The sequence below is a fragment of the Callorhinchus milii genome, unplaced genomic scaffold (assembly GCF_018977255.1).
Source record: "Callorhinchus milii isolate IMCB2004 unplaced genomic scaffold, IMCB_Cmil_1.0 Scaffold10, whole genome shotgun sequence".
In the NCBI taxonomy this organism is placed as follows: Eukaryota; Metazoa; Chordata; class Chondrichthyes; order Chimaeriformes; family Callorhinchidae; genus Callorhinchus; species Callorhinchus milii.
The window spans coordinates 2465850-2484840 of record NW_024704751.1 but is presented as its reverse complement, the minus strand read 5'-3'; the positions used below and the strand labels follow the sequence as shown (position 1 = coordinate 2484840).

The 18991-nt window shown below is 48.7% G+C and overlaps 1 protein-coding gene across 2 annotated transcripts; it reads right to left on the bottom strand.

Annotated features, from left to right (window-relative positions):
- Nucleotides 1-2823: 2823 nt before the first annotated feature.
- LOC103186924 (aldehyde dehydrogenase, dimeric NADP-preferring) lies at nt 2824-18286 on the bottom strand. 2 transcript variants are annotated; one of them, XM_007906203.2, is made up of 11 exons: nt 17856-18286; nt 13506-13726; nt 9710-9941; nt 8039-8124; nt 6887-7095; nt 6235-6352; nt 5671-5812; nt 4524-4690; nt 4325-4424; nt 3409-3644; nt 2824-2969 (listed from the first exon to the last, which is right to left on the bottom strand). In XM_007906203.2, the coding sequence occupies exons 2-11, from the start codon at nt 13671-13673 to the stop codon at nt 2955-2957; spliced, it is 1473 nt and encodes a 490-aa protein (XP_007904394.1). In that variant the 5' UTR covers nt 13674-13726; nt 17856-18286; the 3' UTR covers nt 2824-2954. The 2 variants fall into 2 exon arrangements, with proteins under 2 accessions (XP_007904394.1, XP_042194714.1); XM_042338780.1 differs by lacking the exon at nt 17856-18286 and adding an exon at nt 16679-16898.
- Nucleotides 18287-18991: the final 705 nt, after the last annotated feature.

Below are 18991 nucleotides of genomic sequence, written 5' to 3'. Positions count from 1 at the left end.
CTATCAGTCAATTCACTTTGCAGTGTATCCTGTGAAGAGCTTTCAGAACTCATGATAAATCATTTATTTATTTATTTACTTAGCATCTTTCACGTGGAAGAAGCGAGACAAAGAATTTTTAAGAAGTGAAGTTTTTTTTAAAAAAAATACAGTCAGATGTTCAGTAAAGGCCAAACCTCATCACCGCTGCCAACAAAAATTATGGATCTTCATTTGGTTCCTTACGTTCCTCTTAAGAGAAGGAAAACGCCCACAATGTTGCTGTCGTTGGTTCGAGTTAGCTGCGCTCTTGTGCCAGCCACTCCACACGTGGTTTTATTTTTGACCGTGCCTTCAGCTCCCCTCTCGACTCTCTACCCCCTCCTCGCTCCCTCCCCTCACCCTGACCATTTCCCCCCTGCTCGGGTCCTGACCCAAGTGTCCAGCGCCTTGGGACGTCCTCCCGACGTGAAAGGCGCTCTATAAATGAAACCTTCTTGTTGTTGCTGTTATTGCAATCCCACGAAGCGGGAACCTTGTGCATTCATATCAATCGCTGACAATGTGGATGAACAACAACACATTACACTTCACGTCGAAAAGATGGCCCAAGGAGCTGGACAGTCAGGGATTTTCGGACCCGAGCTGGGGGGGATCAGGAAAGGTGGAGGGTGGGGAGGGTGGCCCAGACAGGTTTTGCTTTGGCAGGAAGCTGGCGTGATGTTGGCTGGAACCAGAGTTTCAGGTTCCTGTACCGTGCTGCGGCCAGAATCAAAAAAGATTACAGCGTCTACAGAGCGTGGATATTCGGCAGATTGGATTCCCAGATTATATCACCATCGGTCAACGCCACACCGAGGATTTCCAACTGAATCCACTTGGTTTGCTTTCAGAACGTAGCTCAATGGTTAGAGCACTTGCCTTGCAAGCGAGACACCTGGGTTCAATTCCAGGCAGAGGGCGAAACCTTGGCAAGTTTCCTTACTCCACACAGAGCCTAATAATAATCCCTCCAAAACAAAACAATAATAAATTGGTCATTTTCAATCCACGACTGTTTGTGGGACATTGCTGTGCACAATTGGCTGCCGCATTTCGCCCACAAAATACACAGTCAATTCACTGTGCAGTATATTCCGTGAAGCGCTTTGAGACGTCGAGAAGATGTGAAAAGCGCTATATCAAACGCAAGGATTATTATTATAACATGTTCAAACTCCAAGTTTGCAGTCAGGGAGGGACAAGATTGCAGGGAGATTATGCAAGCAAAACTGAGCAGCAGGTTGATCAATTGCGCAGACATTGCTTTTGACTATGTAACAGTGCACGTGATTAAAACCAGCCCAACACTGTGCATTCAGAACTCCCTCTGCCCCATCCTCCCCCCAACCCCCACGTTCCAGGAGCATTCAGCCCCAGCTCTGCAGGCATTTAGCAATACCCCCCCACCCGCTCTCCCTCAACCACAATGTGTCACAAGTACAAAATATAATTTATTATTGGGGGTGAAATCAAGATCTTGCTCCCCACGAGGTGTGCTTTGTGCATCCTGACAAAAAGGTACAACTGCAACCACTCCCCTCCTCATCTCAAGCAGCCAGTGACCTCCAGCAAGCTGGGTATTTGTGATAAAGAACTGAGAGAGAGACTTTGCAGGAGTTATTCTTCACCCTACGTGTTTTTCAGCCTTGAGAAAGAAGAATGTTATTGTGCCAGACAGAGATGGCTCCTCGAGGCAGGATGAAAAAGGGATCTTTGTTAAGGGGATGTAAAAACATTGATGCTTGATGAGGTCTGAAGTAACACAAGGGCGTTAAAAGGTAAAACAGAGATAAAAAGAACTGGCAAGAAATGGTGATGAGCAGTTTCTATGAAAAAAGCACCTGGTCGGGTGAGAATATAGTATAAAAGTGCTGAACGCAATACATCGGTAGGAGAGCAAGATGCTGCCACTGAAAGAGAAAGAACTTCCAGGTCAAAACATGATCAAAATACTCTTAAGCGGTCACCATCTTTCTCAGAGGAACGACTTGGTCATCCTTGTATTCAGACTTTGCATCCTGGCTGTAATAATAACAATAAAAATAATCCTTGCAATTGATAGAGCACCTTATCAAGTCATTGAGATGTCTCAAAGCGCTTCACAGAATATACCTTAAGTGAACTGATTGTATAAAACGCAGCAGCTAATGACAGCAGTGTCCCACGAATAGTGATGGATTGAGTGACCAAATTATTTTTTTTGGAAGAGGTTTTCATCCTGGAAAAGTCCTACTTACTGCTAAGTAGGAACAACAACGGTGTGTGGAGCAAGGAAACTTGCCTAAGGTGTCGCCCTGCCCGGGAATCAAACCTGGGTCCTCTTGCTTGCGAGGTGAGCACTCTACCCACTACACTAGGCTGCTTTACAGTAAAACAGCTTATTGTTGTTGCTTTGATTGAATAAAGTGCTGACAGTCAGTCCCGTATTATTACATTGTGAGCAACTCTAAAACTTACAACAAACTCCCACTATCATTCTTCAAAATCTACATCATTTGGCAACTGTTATTTGAAAGTGGTCATTGTACAATTAATTAATTCATCTTGAATCACAATCCTATTCTCAGCAATACAACCATCACCACCGCCCATTCACACAGACCCAACATTACGCTCAGCTCAGTAGCAAATCACACAGCATACATTAGATAAAATCTACCCCACCTGGTTACAACAGTGAAGCTTGGGATTAAGTGATACCCACCTACATTTTAGTAAGAGCTAGTGCATCACCGCCCCCCACCCCCCCCCCCCATCAGGGAGAGGTTTCAATGCACTTAATGTTAGAAAATAAGGTGATTATTTGCAGCAATAGAAGCTTTTAGTCACAAATCATATCACAGGTTATTCTCTGCTCTCTCCTAACCCCAGTCACTGGGTGATCAGGTGAGTTGCGATGCAGGCTTCTTCTCGGTCAGGCTGCCCCTCAGGCTTCACAGAAAATAAAACTGAAAGAAAAAAAATTGTAATGAAGCCCCAAGTAACTATGAGCTGAGCAAGGTCATTTGAGAAAAAGACATTTGAGGAGATTATAAAGTGGCTTGCGTGTCCTCCTGCCAGCCTCGCCCATGGAAGGGGAGAGGTGAAGGGAGGAGGGGGTGGGTGTGGTCAAAGACAACAGAAAAGGTCTCATGAATTGAGATGTCCCATGAACCATGAGTTTGACCCAAACGTGTGTAGTGAATCAAGGGTTTCCATTGCTTTACCAATTTTCTAAGACAATTTTCAACATTAAACACAAGCAAATGATTAACAGTTAACCACAGGTTGATTTCAGCTGCTCGATTTTCCCTACAAAAGAACATTCACTCTGCGATGAAACTCTAGCGCTCTGGGACGCTACCCTGGGTGAGTAGCGCTATATAAATGCAAGTACTTGTTGTTTACCTTCAGCGCCATAGCAATCAGCACCCCCAGCAAACCGATCATCATCTGCTTCATTCTGCTGCTCCCATGAGACTTCATCAGCAGCCAGCGGGTCCACTTCAGCTTGGACTCGGTGGCAGGTGGGTAACGAACACTGTTCAGCGACTCCATCCTGAAGGACTTGATCACACAAGCTCGACGGTGGCTAAACGTTTCGAAGGTGAATTTTCCGTGGTACGCTCCGATACCACTTTTACCTGAAAACGGGGATGAACTCAGTCATAGAATTCTTCAGCACCAGCGTGATGTAAAGCCTCAGCTGCCTTTACCCCCTTCATCTTTTTTTTTTTTGCAGTGCTCCGAGACGTTATAAGCGCACAAAGGGCGTTGTATATATCCTGACTTGTCTACAAATCCCTCCACGGCCTGGCACCTCCCTACCTTTCTGACCTCTTTTCGCTCCACTCAACTATCCACTCGTCTGGCTTGAACTCCTGCTTGTCCATCGTCCCACCCACTCATCATCAGCTGCTGGACTTCCAGCCACTACACCCCGAAGATTTGGAACTCTCTCTCTCTCAATCTCTCTGCCTTGCCCTCTCCTTTCCCTCTTTTAGATCACAACTGAAGACCTTCCTCTTCGACCATGCTTACGGTCACCTCCTCCCTCCCCAGGCTCGGTGTCAGACTCACTGTCAAGCGCTCTGACACGCTGCCCTGCGTGAAAGGGAGCTATATAAATGCAAGTTGTTAAAATAATCCTTGCATTTGGTATAGCGCCTTATCACGTCTTCGAGACGTCTCAAAGTGCTTCCCGGAATATACTGTCAAGCGTAGTGACTGTGTATTTTCTGAGATAACCAGTTGTGTTCCACGTATTTCATCTTATCTTATCCAGTTGCTCTGAAAGCAGACGATCATGACGGCAGCAACTCACCGATGCCCCCAAAAGGCAGGGAGCTGATGCTGTAATGGATCATGCAGTCGTTTACTGTGACGCCTCCACTGGAGGTCTCAGCTATCATTCTGTTGATCAGCTGCAAGAACAAGGAATAGTTCCAGTGTTACGATTACTCCGGGCAGCTCAGCGGCTGGCTGAAGCGGACATGCACAGCGATCCTGGCCAGGGTCCTCACCTTTTTGTCATTGGTGAAGATGTAGAGAGCCAGGGGCTTATCCCGGTTGTTGATGAAGTTAATGGCATCCTCTGCACCGGCAACGGGGACGATCGGCAACACTGGGCCGAAGATCTCCTCCTGCATCACCTTGGCGTTGGGATCCACGTTAGCCACAATCGTGGGCGCTAAGAGAATATCAACGAGATGCTGACCCTTTTCATGGAATCACAGAATATTACAACACAGAAGGAGGCCATTCGGCCCATCTTGCCTGTGCCAGCTCTTTGGAAGAGCTACCCAATCAGTCCCACTCCCCCGGATTTTCCCCATATCCTTACAAATATTTCTTTTTCAAGTACCAATCCAATTCCCTTTTGAAAGTTGTTGTTGAATCTGCTTCCACCGCCCTCTCAGGCAGTGTTTTCCAGACTATAACAACTCACTAAAAAAAGTCTCCTCACTTCCCCTCTGGTTCTTTTGCCAATTATCTTAAACCTATGTTGCCCTGATCAGAGCAATTTGAGTAAAAGTGGGGGAGGGGGCTGAGGACATTGAAGGCACACTCAAGAGATATACTTTTCAGGTGGACGCCAGTTGAATGCATGGAGAGAGAATGCAAGGTAAAGGGATTTCAAGGGGCCAGTGAAAACTCAGCTGTCGACAGTGGGACAGAGGAGGACCAGCTGGCCTGAGTTGAAGGAGCGGAAACAGCAACGACTTTTTCATTTTTGTATATTATAAATGATCTGACGTAATAAACATTTACATGAGGAATAGCGGGTGATTACAATGCAATAAATAATCCTTGAATTTGATAACAGTGCCTTATCATGTCCTCGAGAAGTCTTAAAGCTCTTCACAGGATTTTACTGTGAAATGTGATGACTGGGTATTAGTTGGCAAGTTGGTTTTAGTGCAGGAGTTGGACAAACCACAGTTTTTGCCGGGGCGGGAGGGCGGGAAGAAGCCTTATTCACTGCTCCAGGTGTGGTGGGGGAGGAAGGGGACAGGAGGAGCTTGAGGAGCCTGGCGTGAAGGGGAGCAGCCTGATGTCCAGGGAACACTTGCACCCACAAAGCCCCGTGCCCTCTCTAATTATCCAGCCGTTCTGTCAGACCAGAAGGGATTCCCGACGGTGATTCCCACCCGCGGACTCAATAACCACCTAGGTACAGTTGCTGTGTGTTGTAGTCTCCTCCATGCGTCACTTTCAGCCCCTCCAGCAGTGACAGCAGCCGACTCAGATGGTGCCTGTTCACAATGCGACCATAGTCGGGGGATGTCTGGGGATCATCACCGTAGAACATCTGCAATGGATCAAGCCAAATATTAACTGGGGGAAGACTGTGGCTGACCAGCAACTGACAGTCAGGCCACGAATTACATACAATGTACCAGAGGCTACATTAACTGTACAGTCTACTCTATATAAAGGGAGGCATCTGGATTCCTCTGTACAGAAGAAATCTCATTTAAGAAACAACATTCACAGAGTATGGGGAAAGAGCGGGGGAGTGGGACTGATTGGGTAGCTCTTGCCAGTACAGGCACAATTCGCCGAATGGCCTCCTTCTGTGCTGTGAGATTCTATGATTTGGCGTTTCTATGAGTATCAGGGCGATTTCGTGCCTGGGTTTTAAACCTCACATACATAGAATATGTAGCTCTCACATACATAGCTCTCTCAGCCTCTGGGCTTCTTCAGGCAATGTAATAGAAACCCACTCACTTTAATGGATTCAATGAGCTTCTGCACTACTTTATCGTGGATCCCCTCATCACAGAGGATATAGTCTGGAGCAATGCAAGTCTGACCACAGTTTACATAGCGAGCCCATGCTATACGCCTAGGACAAACAGATAGCCAAGTCAGAATAACTGTGTTTGAACCAGACACACACAACACACAAAATGTCCTGGTCAAAAATCCCCCAAATAAAGTTAGACATTTACTTCATGATTGTCTGTGGGACACTGCAGTGCACAAACTCTCTCCCAGTCAGTCAGCCCCCTCCGTTACCCCCCTCCCTCTCCCAGTCACACCCTCGCCCTCTCCCGGTCACACCCTCTCCCTCTTCCGGTCACACCCTCTCCCTCTCCCGGTCACGCCCTCTCCCTCTCCCGGTCACACCCTCTCCCTCTCCCGGTCACGCCCTCTCCCTCTCACGGGTAACACCCTCTCCCTCTCCCGGTCACACCCTCTCCCTCTCCCGGTCACCCCCCCTCCTTCTCCCGGTCACCCCTCTCCCTCTCCCGGTCACCCCCCCTCCTTCTCCCGGTCACACCCTCTCCCTGGAGTGGGACATCCTCCATATCCCACTCCAGCCAATCTCGTAGAAGAGCAAAGCTAATCAGCTGAGCCGCGCTGTCTCTACACCAACCTGCAGGCAACGTCCAGATTGCAGTTCTTATTGATGTAACAGGGACTTTTGCCTCCGAGCTCCAGGGTCACTGGGGTCAGGTGTTTGGCGGCCGCTTCCATGACAATTTTACCAACGCTGGAGCTGCCCGTGAACAGGATGTGATCGAACTGAAGCTTCAGTAGCTCCGTGGTCTCTGGCACCGCTCCGTTCACCACAGGGTACAACTCCTGGACGAGGAAGCACATTTTACACTTCAATAACCCTAACTGCTTAGCCACTGTCAGGCACACTTCTGCCTTCCCTAATAATACAGTAAAAAAATTATGTATATATATATACTATACATTATATTATACATAAATATATGTGTATAAAAAATCCCAAATATGGTGGAAGAGTGGAGGAAGCAGATTCGATAGCTTTCAAAAGGGAATTGGACATGTACTTGAAAAGGAAAAAATTTGTAGGGCAACAACAACTTGCATTTATATAGTGCCCGTCACGCAGGGCAGGTCTCCCAGAGTGCTTGACATTGGCGGAGCACGACACCGAACCGGGGGGAGAGGGGGAGGTGACTGTAGGCATGGTCGAATAGGAAGATCTTCAGGCGCGACCTGAAGGAAGGGGCAAGACAGAAGGATAGAAGAAGAGTTTTCCAGATTTTCGGTGCATAGTGGCTATGGGATAAGAGCGGGGGGAGTGGGACTAGTTGGTAGCTCTTTCAAAGAGCCAGCACAGGCACAATGGGCCGAATGGCCTCCTTCTGTGCTGTAAGATTCTATGATTTTATGCCTAAACAATGGGGAAAAAAATGTTTTCAATTTGGAGTAAATCATGAAAAGATAAAGACCAACTAACAGTGGCTGACACGTGAAGAACAGCTGCTTTGGTGAAGCACTGGAGGGGAATTGGAGCCCATGGAACTTGGGCAAGATATCAAAGGGCAACTGGCCACAGAAGCTACTGCCTTCAGGAAGGGATAAAGATGAAGAAGCCAGAGTCACGGATGGAGGTGTTGGGGGGATGCGAGGGGAGGGATTTTACTCTCGGAACACAACTTATTGTGAAGTTAAGAGTGGGGCTCACAATGCTGAAAGAGTTGTCCTTCTAACCCAATTCAAGTAGTTTTAATGCCAGGTTAGAAATCCCATCCCTGCAACATGGAGTCACCTTGTCCAAGTACTGAGGCAGCAATTTCTGCAGCAGTTGAGCCATGTTCTCGCTCACTTCCGAAGGCTTGATGACCACAGCGTTTCCTGGTAAAAGAATCAGAATGTTTAGCAAAAGGCCAACCGTACCATAGGTACCACAAATTCCCTTTTCCTTCAGGAAACAAAGCAGAAGGAAAAATAATAATAATAATCCTTGCGCCTTATCATGTCTATACTCTCCTCTCACCTCAACCTTCAAAGTTCTGCCCTTGACTGGTTCAGGTCCTACCTTTCACACCATTTAGGCGTGGCAAATGACCTCGCCTCCAGCCCCCGCACCGTCTTGTGCGGTGTTCCTCAGAGCTCTGTCCTCGGTCCCCTCCTCTTCACCCTCTACATGCTTCCCCTTAGTGACATCAGCCACAGACATCGGGTAAATTTCCACATGCATGCGGATGACACCCAACTCTTATCTCTCTGCCTCCATCCTCAACTCCAGGACTACTGGCGGCCTGTCCGACATCAAGTCCTGGACGAGGGACAACTTTCTCCAACTCAACGTCAGCAAGACCGAGGCCCTCCTGATTGGCTCGTGCCAGTGCCTCCGCACCTCAGCGCTGGCAGCATTGGCCTCCACGGCTGCACACTCAATCTCACTAAACCAGTCAGGAACCTGGGTATCATGTTTGACCCTGAACTGTCCTGTCTCCCCCACATCCGCGCCATGACCGGCACTGCCTCCCGCCACCTCCGCAATATTTCCAGACTCCGCCACTGCCTCACCCCTCAGGCTGCCGAAACCTTTATCCATGCATTCGTCACATCAAGGCTCGATTACGGAAACTCCCTCCTTATCAGCCTTCCCAACTCTTCCCTTCAAAGCTGCAGATCATCCAAAATTCTGCAGCTCATGTACTCTCGCGCACCAGGCTCCGTGACCCCATCACTCCCACCCTCGCCCGATGCCACTGGCTCCCCATCCCTCAGAGGATCGAGTTCAAGATACTCATCTTCACTTTCAAGGCCATCTATGGCCTTGCCCCCTCCTACCTCTCTGACCTGCTGACTCCCTAGCAATCTGCCCGCTCCCTCCGTTCAGCGGACTCCCTGCTGCTCCATGTCTCCCACCCGACCCGCCCTTCCATCGGTGGCTGGGCTTTCAGCTTCTCTGCCCCCACACTCTGGAACTCCATCCACGGTCCCTTCGCTTCCTCCGTTGCCTCCTTCAAGGCCGGTCTCAAGATCTTTCTCTTTGATCGTGCCTTTGGTCGCCCTCCCACCTTTCTGTCTTCCCTCAACCCTATAACACCCCTACCCCATGCTTGGGTCCCGACGCCTGACTGGTCAGCGCTTTGGGATGTCCTCCCGACGTGAAAGGCGCTCTATATATGTAATTTTGTTGTTGTTGTTGTAAAGCGGATTTATCTTTTTCAGTGAGCGAAACACGGAAGCCAATTGCACATTATTATTATTTTCATGAAATCAAATATCAAATGCAAGAGAAAGCAAAGCGAGAGACTGACACCCACAAAAAAACACAGAGGAACGATTTGTAAGGTGGGGGGGGGGGGGAATGTGAAGCAGTGATCCAAACACATCAACAATAACCCTCGATTTTGACATTTTGAAAAATAACTCGAGAATTATGAATTCCGATTTCTTTTAATTGAAACAAACAAGTGCAAGTTACCTGCTGCAATTGCCCCAATTAGTGGCTGGATTACAAGAGCTAGTGGGTAGTTCCAGGCCCCCATGATCAGGACTACACCCAGAGGTTCTCTGTGGATGTAAACTTCATCCATTATGGTGAGCATGTTCTTTGAGACGAACTCGGGGGCAGTCCAGTCGGGCAGTTTGTTCAGAGCCAGTGTGATCTCGTTCTGGAGGCCAACCACTTCAAAAATGGCCACGTCAAACTGACTCTACAGAATCAATGCGAGAAAGAATTGAGATGTGCTTTGGAAACAGAGGGTGGCACAGAGCACAGTGTCGGAGTGAAAGCTGAAGCTAGCGCACCAGGACCTGCGTTAGCACCTACGTCCCCAATCTCAGGTTCTGCAAGCATAATAATAATAATCCTTGCATTTGATATAGCGCCTTATCACGTCTTCGAGACGTCTCAAGGCGCTTTACCGAATATACTGTAAAGTGAATTGACTGTATATCTTGCGGGTAAAACTTGGCGTTGGGGGAGCAGTGGGGATTCATTGGATCTGACATAAAGTTTTGCAGATGTTGAATTCCAACGACTAGCTGCTAGACATTACGTCAAAGAAAGGATCCCACAAGTCCGCGCGGCCTAGCAGGTCTAGCTACCATCAGAACAGTATTTGCTATTAGCAAATAGAATCATACAGCACATTCGGCCCATCATGTCTGTGCCGGCTCTTTGAAAAGAATCAATCCTGCTGCACGTTAGTGTAAACCCCAGTATGGTCAAAGGTTCACTCCCTCTCAGATCACCTTATCTCCCTGGTGCAAGTTGCACAATCCAATTATTACAATCAAGGCTGCATATGGACTCTGGCTCTGCTCAATCACTGGAATGTTGAACACTGGGAAATGGAGCACTTTTCAAACTCAGATTCTGCCAAGACACCCCTACCCCGAGCCCCCAATCCTATCCTGAGCCCCCACTCCTACCCCGAGCCCCCACTCCTACCCCGAGCCCCCACTCCTACCCCGAGCCCCCACTGCTACCCCGCTGTAGAGCAAATAAGACCTCAGCAATCCTGGGAAAGCACCACCAATCCCCCACTGCCTGTATCCAGGGGTAATAATCCCTACAAAAAAATAATAATAATTTGGTCACTCAATTCATGACTGTTTGTGGGACGCTGCCGTGTGCAATCTGTTGCTGTGTTTTGCCCACAAAACACACGGTCAAGTCACTTCTGTGAAGCACTTTGAGATGTCTCAAAGACATGCATAGATTATTATTACTTATTATCCAACTTAGTGTATCATTCATTGACAGACACTCCTGATCAGCAGCCAAAAGATCCAGCGGATAAAAGCTGGGCAAACACACGAGTCGCAAATGACACTGAGAAAAAAGGCTTCACATGTTTACTAGATTGATTTGGATGAAGTTGACCAATTTGAACAACTACTGTACCCTTTTCCTATCACAGCATCGAGCTATTTTTAAAAAGAAATGAGTTTCAGTGTCCTGTCCTCAATCAACCTGTGTTAATGAACTGCACTCCTGTTGCCTGCACTAGGATAAGCCTCAAAGCCACATTTCATCATTTGTTTTTACAAAGAAAAAAAGGTGAATTCAAACCATGTATAAAATGATTCACGGACAGTAATTAGAACAGCGCAGCCCGCTGAGGGACGGGAACCAATTACTGATACGGTTGGCAAAAGTTGAACAAGTATCTGCAAAATGATTCAAAACTCATTTCTGGAAGCAACACTATCCGTAGCCACTCCAGATTGAGGAATGGTTTCTGTGGTAACTCAGCTACAGGTAAACCACACAGCCCGAGGCAGAATCTTAAATATAGCTCTCTTCACCCACACCCCGTGCAACACACAACCTGCCCTGGGTCTGCCTAGCTCAGCTTTTATCAAACATCAGCCAATCCAGACGGGATGCATCCTGGGTTACTGAGGGAAGTGAGGGTGGAAATAACGGTGGCTCTGGCCACAATCTTTCAATCCTCCTTGGACACCGGGTGGTGCCAGAAGACTGGAGGGTTTTAAATGTTACTCCCCTGTACAAAAAGGGGGAGAAGGATAAACCGGGAACTACAGACCAGTAAGCCAAACGTCAGTAGTGGAGAAACTTCTAGAGACTATAATCCGGGACAAATTAATTTTCACTTAGAAATATATGGGCAGATAGAATATATATGATAGAAATATAAACAACAGCCAACATGGATTTGTTAAAGGCAAATTATGTTTAACAAACCTGATAAGAGTTTTTTGATGAAGTAAGGGAGAGGGTGGATGAAGGTAGAATGCAGTTGATGTAGTTTATATGGATTTTCAAAAGGTGTTTGATAAAGTGCCACATAAGTGACTTGTGAGCAAAATAGAAGCCCACGGAATAAAAGGAACAGTGGCAGTGGATACAGAACTCGCAGGGAGACAGAGAGCAGAGAGTGGTGGTGAACGGTTGNTTTTCTGACTGGAGGGAAGTTTGCAGTGGTGTCCCTCAGAGGTCAGTATTGGGACCACTGCTGTTTTTGATCTATATGAATGACCTGGACTGGGGACAGTTTCCAAATTTGCAGTTGATACTAAGATAGGAAATGTAATAAACAGTGAGGAGGATAGTAGTAGACTGCAAATAGACATAATAATAATCCTTGCATTTTATATAGCGCTTTTCACGTCGGGAGGACGTCCCAAAGCGCTTCACAGCATTCACTGTAAAGTGAATTGACTGTATATTTGTGGGCGAAGGCGGCAGCCAATTGTGCACAGCAATGTCCCACAAACAGTCGTAGATTGAAAATGACCAATTTATTATTGTTTTTTTGGAGGGATTATTATTAAGTGTGTGGAGTAAGGAAACTTGCCCAAGGTTTCGCCCTCTGCCTGGAATTGAACTCAAGTCTCTCGCTTGCAAAGCGAGTGCTCTAACCACTGAGCTACAGGACTCCACATAGACAGACTGGTAAAATGGTCAGACACGTGGCAGATGAAATTTAATGTGGAGAAATGCAAAGTGATGCGTATTGGGAGTAAGAATGAGGAGAGGCAATATAAGCTGATGGTACAATCTTAAAGGAGGTGAAGGAACAGAGAGATCTGAGGGTTCATATAAATAAATCTTTGAAGGTGGCAGGACAGGTAGATAAAGCTGTTAAAAAAGCATACAGGATACTAGGCTTTATAAATAGGGGTACAGAATACAAAAGTCAGGAAGTTATGATGAACCTTTATAAAACACTGCTCAGGCCTCAGCTAGAGATTGTGTTCAGTTCTGGGCACCACAATTTAAGAAGGATGTCAAGGCATTGGAGAGTGGTATGGAGATTGACCAGGATAGTACCAGGAATGAGGGACTTCAGTTATAAGGAGAGGCTGGAGAAGCTGGGATTATTCTCCTTGGACCAGAGGAGACTTAATAGAAGTTTTCAAAATTATGAGGGGATTCGATAGGGTAAACAAGGAGAAACTATTTCCACTGGCGGGTGGGTGGGTAACCTGAGGACACCGATTTAAAATAGTTGTTAAAAGAAACAAAGGGGAGGTGAGGAGAAATTTTTTCACACGAGTTGTTCGGATCTGGAATGCATTGCCTGAAAGGGTGATGGAAGCCGATTCAATAACAACTTTTAAGAGAGTAGATAATGATTTGGGGAGGACAAGTTTGCAGGGCTATAGGGAGAGCGCAGGGGAGTGGGATTGATTTGTGCAGCTCCTTTCAAAGAGCCAGCACAGACACCATGGGCCAAATGGCCTCCTTCTATGCTGTATAATTCTATGAGCTCTATGTGCCTCGCCAATGAGTTGTGCGTTCAAACCTTATGCAAATCCTTCTTGAGAGCCTGGAAGATTTTATCCTCGTTCTCAGTGAGCATTTTCTGCAGAGCCTTCAGCTGCTTCACACGGAACGCTAGAGGCCTCGTCCGGCCCGTTCTGTAGGCCATTCGGGCTCCTGCCACCGCCTGCTGAATCCCTTTCATCTCCATCGCTCTCAGTCAGCACACAGCGAACGGGAGCTAGTCAAGTCGTTACAAGGGTTCTGCCAGGGCCAAGAGAATAAAGATAATGATAATAATAAACCTTTCATTTGATATAGTGCCGTATCACGTCTTTGAGACGTCTCAAAGCACTTCACAGAATATACTGTAAAGTGTAGTGACTGGATATTTTTGTGGGCGAAACGCAGCAGCCAATTGCGCACAGCAGCGTCCCACAAACAGTCATGGATTGAGTGACCAAATTATTCTTTTTAAAAAGGGATTATTACCTCCGGAAAAGGGATCCGCCAATTGATTAACAACTGGGTGTCTAATTACTGCTGGGTAAACAGAGGCGTGTGGAGTAAAGAAACTTACTGCAATGTTTCACCCTGCGTGGGAATCGAGCCCAGGACCTCTTGTCTGCCTCCGTCTGTACCTGACAACCAACGCAGCCAAAACCCTCGTCCACACCTTTGTCACTTCCCGGTTGGACTATTCCAACGCCCTCCTCGCTGGTCTCCCCAGCTCCAACCATTCGCTAAATCCAATTAATTCTAAACTAGTTGAGACATTAAACCGAGGTCTCGACTGACTGCTCAGATGGAGGTTAAAAGATCTTGTGCCGCTATTCGAAAAACAGGAGAGTTTCTCTCTCCCTGGCCAGCAATCTCCCCAAATAAAATCAGCCTCTCACTTCACCACTGTTTAACCCACAAAATACTGCACTTTACCATGAACGATGCACCTCAATGAATGTGATAAGGAGCTGTACAATCCTGTAGCTCAGTGGTTAAGACCGAGTGGACCTGGGTTCAATTCCTCAGTTCAATTCCATTCAACCCAATTCAACTCCTTACTCCACTCGCCCTCTGTTCACTTAAATCAGTTCAGTAACGTAAGCAGTCGGTGGGAACCCGCTTTCCAGTCGACTGGCGGATCGCTTTTCCCCGGCGGCGGTGGGGGCGGCGGTCAATGGGGTGGAGGTGGGGGGGTTAAATAATCCCTTTGAAATAAATTTAAAATAATAATAATAATAAATAACGCGGTCACTATGATCCACGGCTGTTACGTGGCGCGAGGAGCCGCCGTGGGGGCGAGAGACACGGACCGAAATGCACAGCTTTTGACGGTAATATCCCGTGAGGCGCTTCGAGCCGTCTCAAAGGCGTGAGAGAAAGCGCCGTGTGAGAGTGTGTGTGAGTGAGTGAGTGTGAGAGTGAGAGCGAGTGAGTGTGAGAGTGAATGATTGAGAGTGCGAGTGAGAGTGAGTGACTGAGAGTGTGATTGAGTGAGTGTGAGTGAGTGTGAGAGAGTGAGTGATTGAGAGTGCGAGTGTGTGAGTGAGTATGAGAGTGAGTGTGATTGAGTTAGTGTGATTAAGTGAAAGTGAGTGATTGAGAGTAAGAGTGTGAGTGAGTGCGAGTGTGAGTGTGTGATTGAGTGAGAGAGTGAGTGTGATTGAGTGAGAGTGTGATTGAGTGAGAGAGTGTGAGTATGATTGAGTGAGAGTGTGAGAGAATGAGTGAGAGAGCGAGTGAATGTGAGAGTGAGTGATTGAGAGTGCGAGTGTGTGAGTATGAGAGTGAGTGTGATTGAGTGAGTGAGTGATTGAGAGTAAGAGTGTGAGAGAGTGAGTGCGAGAGTGTGTGTGAGAGTGAGTGTGAGAGCGAGTGTGATTGAATGAGAGTGAGTGAGTGTGAGTGTGAGAGAGCGAGTGAGTGTGAGAGTGAATGATTGAGAGTGCGAGTGTGATTGAGTGAGAGTGTGATTGAATGAGTGAGCGAGTGATTGAGTAAGAGTTTGAGAGAGTGAGTGCGAGTGTCTGTGAGAGTGAGTGAGTGAGAGTGTGAGTGATTGAGTGAGAGAGTGTGAGTGATTGAGTGTGAGTGTGATTGAGTGAGAGTAAGTGTGTGTGAGAGTGAGTGTGTGAGTGTGAGAGAGTGAGTGCGAGTGAGTGAGTGCGAGTGTGAAGAGTGAGTGTGAGAGAGAGTGAGTGAGTGAGAGCGATTGAGTGTGAGAGAGTGAGTGTGAGAGTGAGAGAGTGAGTGCGAGAGTGAGTGCGAGTGAGTGCGAGAGCGAGTGTGAGAGAGTGTGAGAGTGAGTGTGAGAGAGTGTGAGAGTGAGTGTGAGAGAGTGTGAGAGTGAGTGTGAGAGAGCGAGTGTGAGAGCGAGTGTTAGTGTGAGAGAGTGAGAGCGAGTGTGAGAGAGCGAGTGTGAGAGCGAGTGAGAGAGTGAGTGTGAGAGAGTGAGTGTGAGAGAGCGAGTGTGAGAGTGAGTGTGAGAGAGTGAGTGTGAGAGTGTGAGAGTGAGTGTGAGAGAGTGTGAGAGTGAGTGTGAGAGAGCGAGTGTGAGAGCGAGTGTGAGTGTGAGAGAGTGAGTGAGAGTGAGAGAGAGCGAGTGTGAGAGCGAGTGAGAGAGCGAGTGTGAGAGTGAGTGTGAGAGAGCGAGTGTGAGTGAGTGTGAGAGAGTGTGAGAGTGAGTGTGAGAGTGAGTGTGAGAGAGCGAGTGTGAGAGAGAGCGAGTGAGAGAGTGAGTGTGAGAGCGAGTGTGAGAGTGAGTGTGAGAGAGCGAGTGTGAGAGAGTGAGTGTGAGAGAGTGTGAGAGTGAGAGCGAGTGTGAGAGTGAGAGAGTGAGTGTGAGAGAGCGAGTGTGAGAGTGAGTGAGTGTGAGAGAGTGAGTGTGAGAGAGAGTGAGTGTGAGAGAGTGAGTGAGTGTGAGAGTGAGTACACGGTGTCCGGGGGTTGTGAGTTCAGTGTCAGAGGCTCCGCCGCCGCCGCGTTTCGCCCACAAATCAGTTGACTTTTCACAGCGCTGTGGATCCTGAGAGCGGCGCCGTATCAAACCCGAGGATTATTGTGAACTATTATTATTATTATTATTACTATGGAGCCCCTCCTCCCCCCCTCCCCCTCCTCCTCCTCCTCCCCCCCCCTCCCCCTCCCCCTCCCCCCCCCCTCCCCCCCCCTCCCCTCACCCTCCCCCACAACAACAACAACAACAACCACTCAGACCTCCTCCGCGCGCTTTCCCCGACGTGGCGTCTCGGAGCGCTTTCACCGGGAATGGAGCCCCGAACTCTCTCTCTCTCTCTCTCACCGACCAGTGTCAGTGAGGCCCCGGTGATGGTGTCGGTGGTGGTGGTGTCGGTGGTGGTGGTGTCGGTGGTGGCGGTGATGGCGGAGGGAGAGCGGCGGCGGCGCTGAGTCTCTTCTCCTCCTCTCTGGTGACCGGAGCCTCGGGCGCGCGCGCGCGGGGGGAGGGGGGGCGGTCCGTACGGCGCCCGCGACGGGACAACACATTCCTCCTCAGCGCCAAACGCGCTCATCTCGAAACGTACTGAGCTCTTCTCTCTCTACACCGCCCCCTCCCCTCACCCCCACTCCCCCTCCCCTCACCCCCTCTCCCCTCACACACACACCTCACCCCCACACACCCCCACACACACCCCCACACACACCTCACCCCCACACACCCCCACACACCCTCCCCCACACACACACCTCACCCCCACACACCCCCACACCCCCTCCCTCACACACACACCTCACCCCCACACACCCCCACACACACACCCCCACACCTCACCCCCACACACACCCCCACACACACACCTCACCCCCACACACCCCCACACACACACCTCACCCCCTCACACACACCACACACCCTCACACACACACCTCACCCCCTCACACACCCCCACACACACCCACCCCCACACCTCACCCCCACACCTCACCCCCACACACACCCCCACACACACACCTCACCCCCCCATACCCCCTCCCCTCACACACCCCCACACACCCTCACACACACACCTCACCCCCACACACACCCACACACCCCCACACACACCTCACCCCCCACACCCCCTCCCTCACACACACACCTCACCCCCCACACCCCCTCCCCCCCACACACACCTCACTCCCCCACACACCCCCACACACACACCTCACCCCCACACACCCCTCACATCCCCCCCACCTCCTCCCTCACACAACCCCCACACACACCTCACCCCCCCCCACACCCCCCCTTCACACTCCCCTCACATACCCCACTCATACCCCCTCACCTCGCCCCCCCGCCCCCACCACTTTGCCACTGTCAAAAGCTCGGGACGTTGCCCCCGCACAAAGGGCGCAAAATAAATGCAAGTTGTTGTTGTTGTTGTTGCAATACCTCCAGCGCCCAGAAGTGGGCAGCAGATGATCACACTCAGCATCGGGCACCGCAGCAAATGGAGGTCAGTCACCAAAGCCTTTGGTGGCGAACGTAAGGACACGAGAGAAACAGTTTGGAAGCCGATGGAGTGGGCCACGATCTTGGCCTTTCTGCGAGCGTCGACCCCAAAGTGTCCTAATGTTGGCAGTTCCTGCGGTGTTTACTGGTCTCGAGGGCCACTTTTTTTTGCCCATTCATCAACTCGACTGTAAACAAATGTATTACATTTCCATATGTTTGAGAAATCAGCAGCCGCCTGAGGGCAGTGTAGCCCACGTTCTCACAGCTCCCAACCCTCTGCGTGAAGGAACACGTTCTGACCTGGTGTCAAACCATTTCTTTGGTCTAATTAGATCATCAGGTTAAAAACGCCATTCAATTAAAAACTCTTAATTGCAACGCGCGAACCATAATCACTGCATTTGCTATAGCGCCTTCATGTCAGGAGGACATCTGAAAGCGCTTCACTGGATTTTACGGTTATGTGTATTGACTGTGTTTTATAGGCAAACATGACAGTCAATTTGCACCCAGCAATGTCCCCTAAACAGCCATTTATATTGGGATTCTCAGGACACCAGCACGAGAAACTCTGTTCACTTTCCAAATAAGGCCACAGGATCTTTAATGTCCGACTGAAGAGGCGGCTGGGATCTTGGTTTAACGTTTCGTGCATCCCCAGCACTGCATTGGAGTTTTAGCTACCACTATGAATAATAATAATTTTTGCATTTGATATAGTGCCTTCAAGACGCCTCAAAGCGCTTCACAGAATATAGTGTAAAGTGTAGCGATTGTGTTTTGTATGTGAAACTCGGCAGCCAATTGCGCACATCACTGTGTCGTGGATTGAATGACCAAATTTTTTTTTTAGAAAAGAGATTATTACCCCTGGAAAGCGATCCATCCGCCAATCGACTAACAACCGGGTTCCTACTTACTACTTGGCAAAAAGGAAAAATACCTGAATCAAAGTCCTGACATGGGGTTTGAACCCACAATCTTCCACCTCAAGAATCGAGATTGCTAACAACTGAGCCAGGCTCACTGTAAAGGGAAATCCCATTAACGGCCAACATCGACAAAGGTGACGA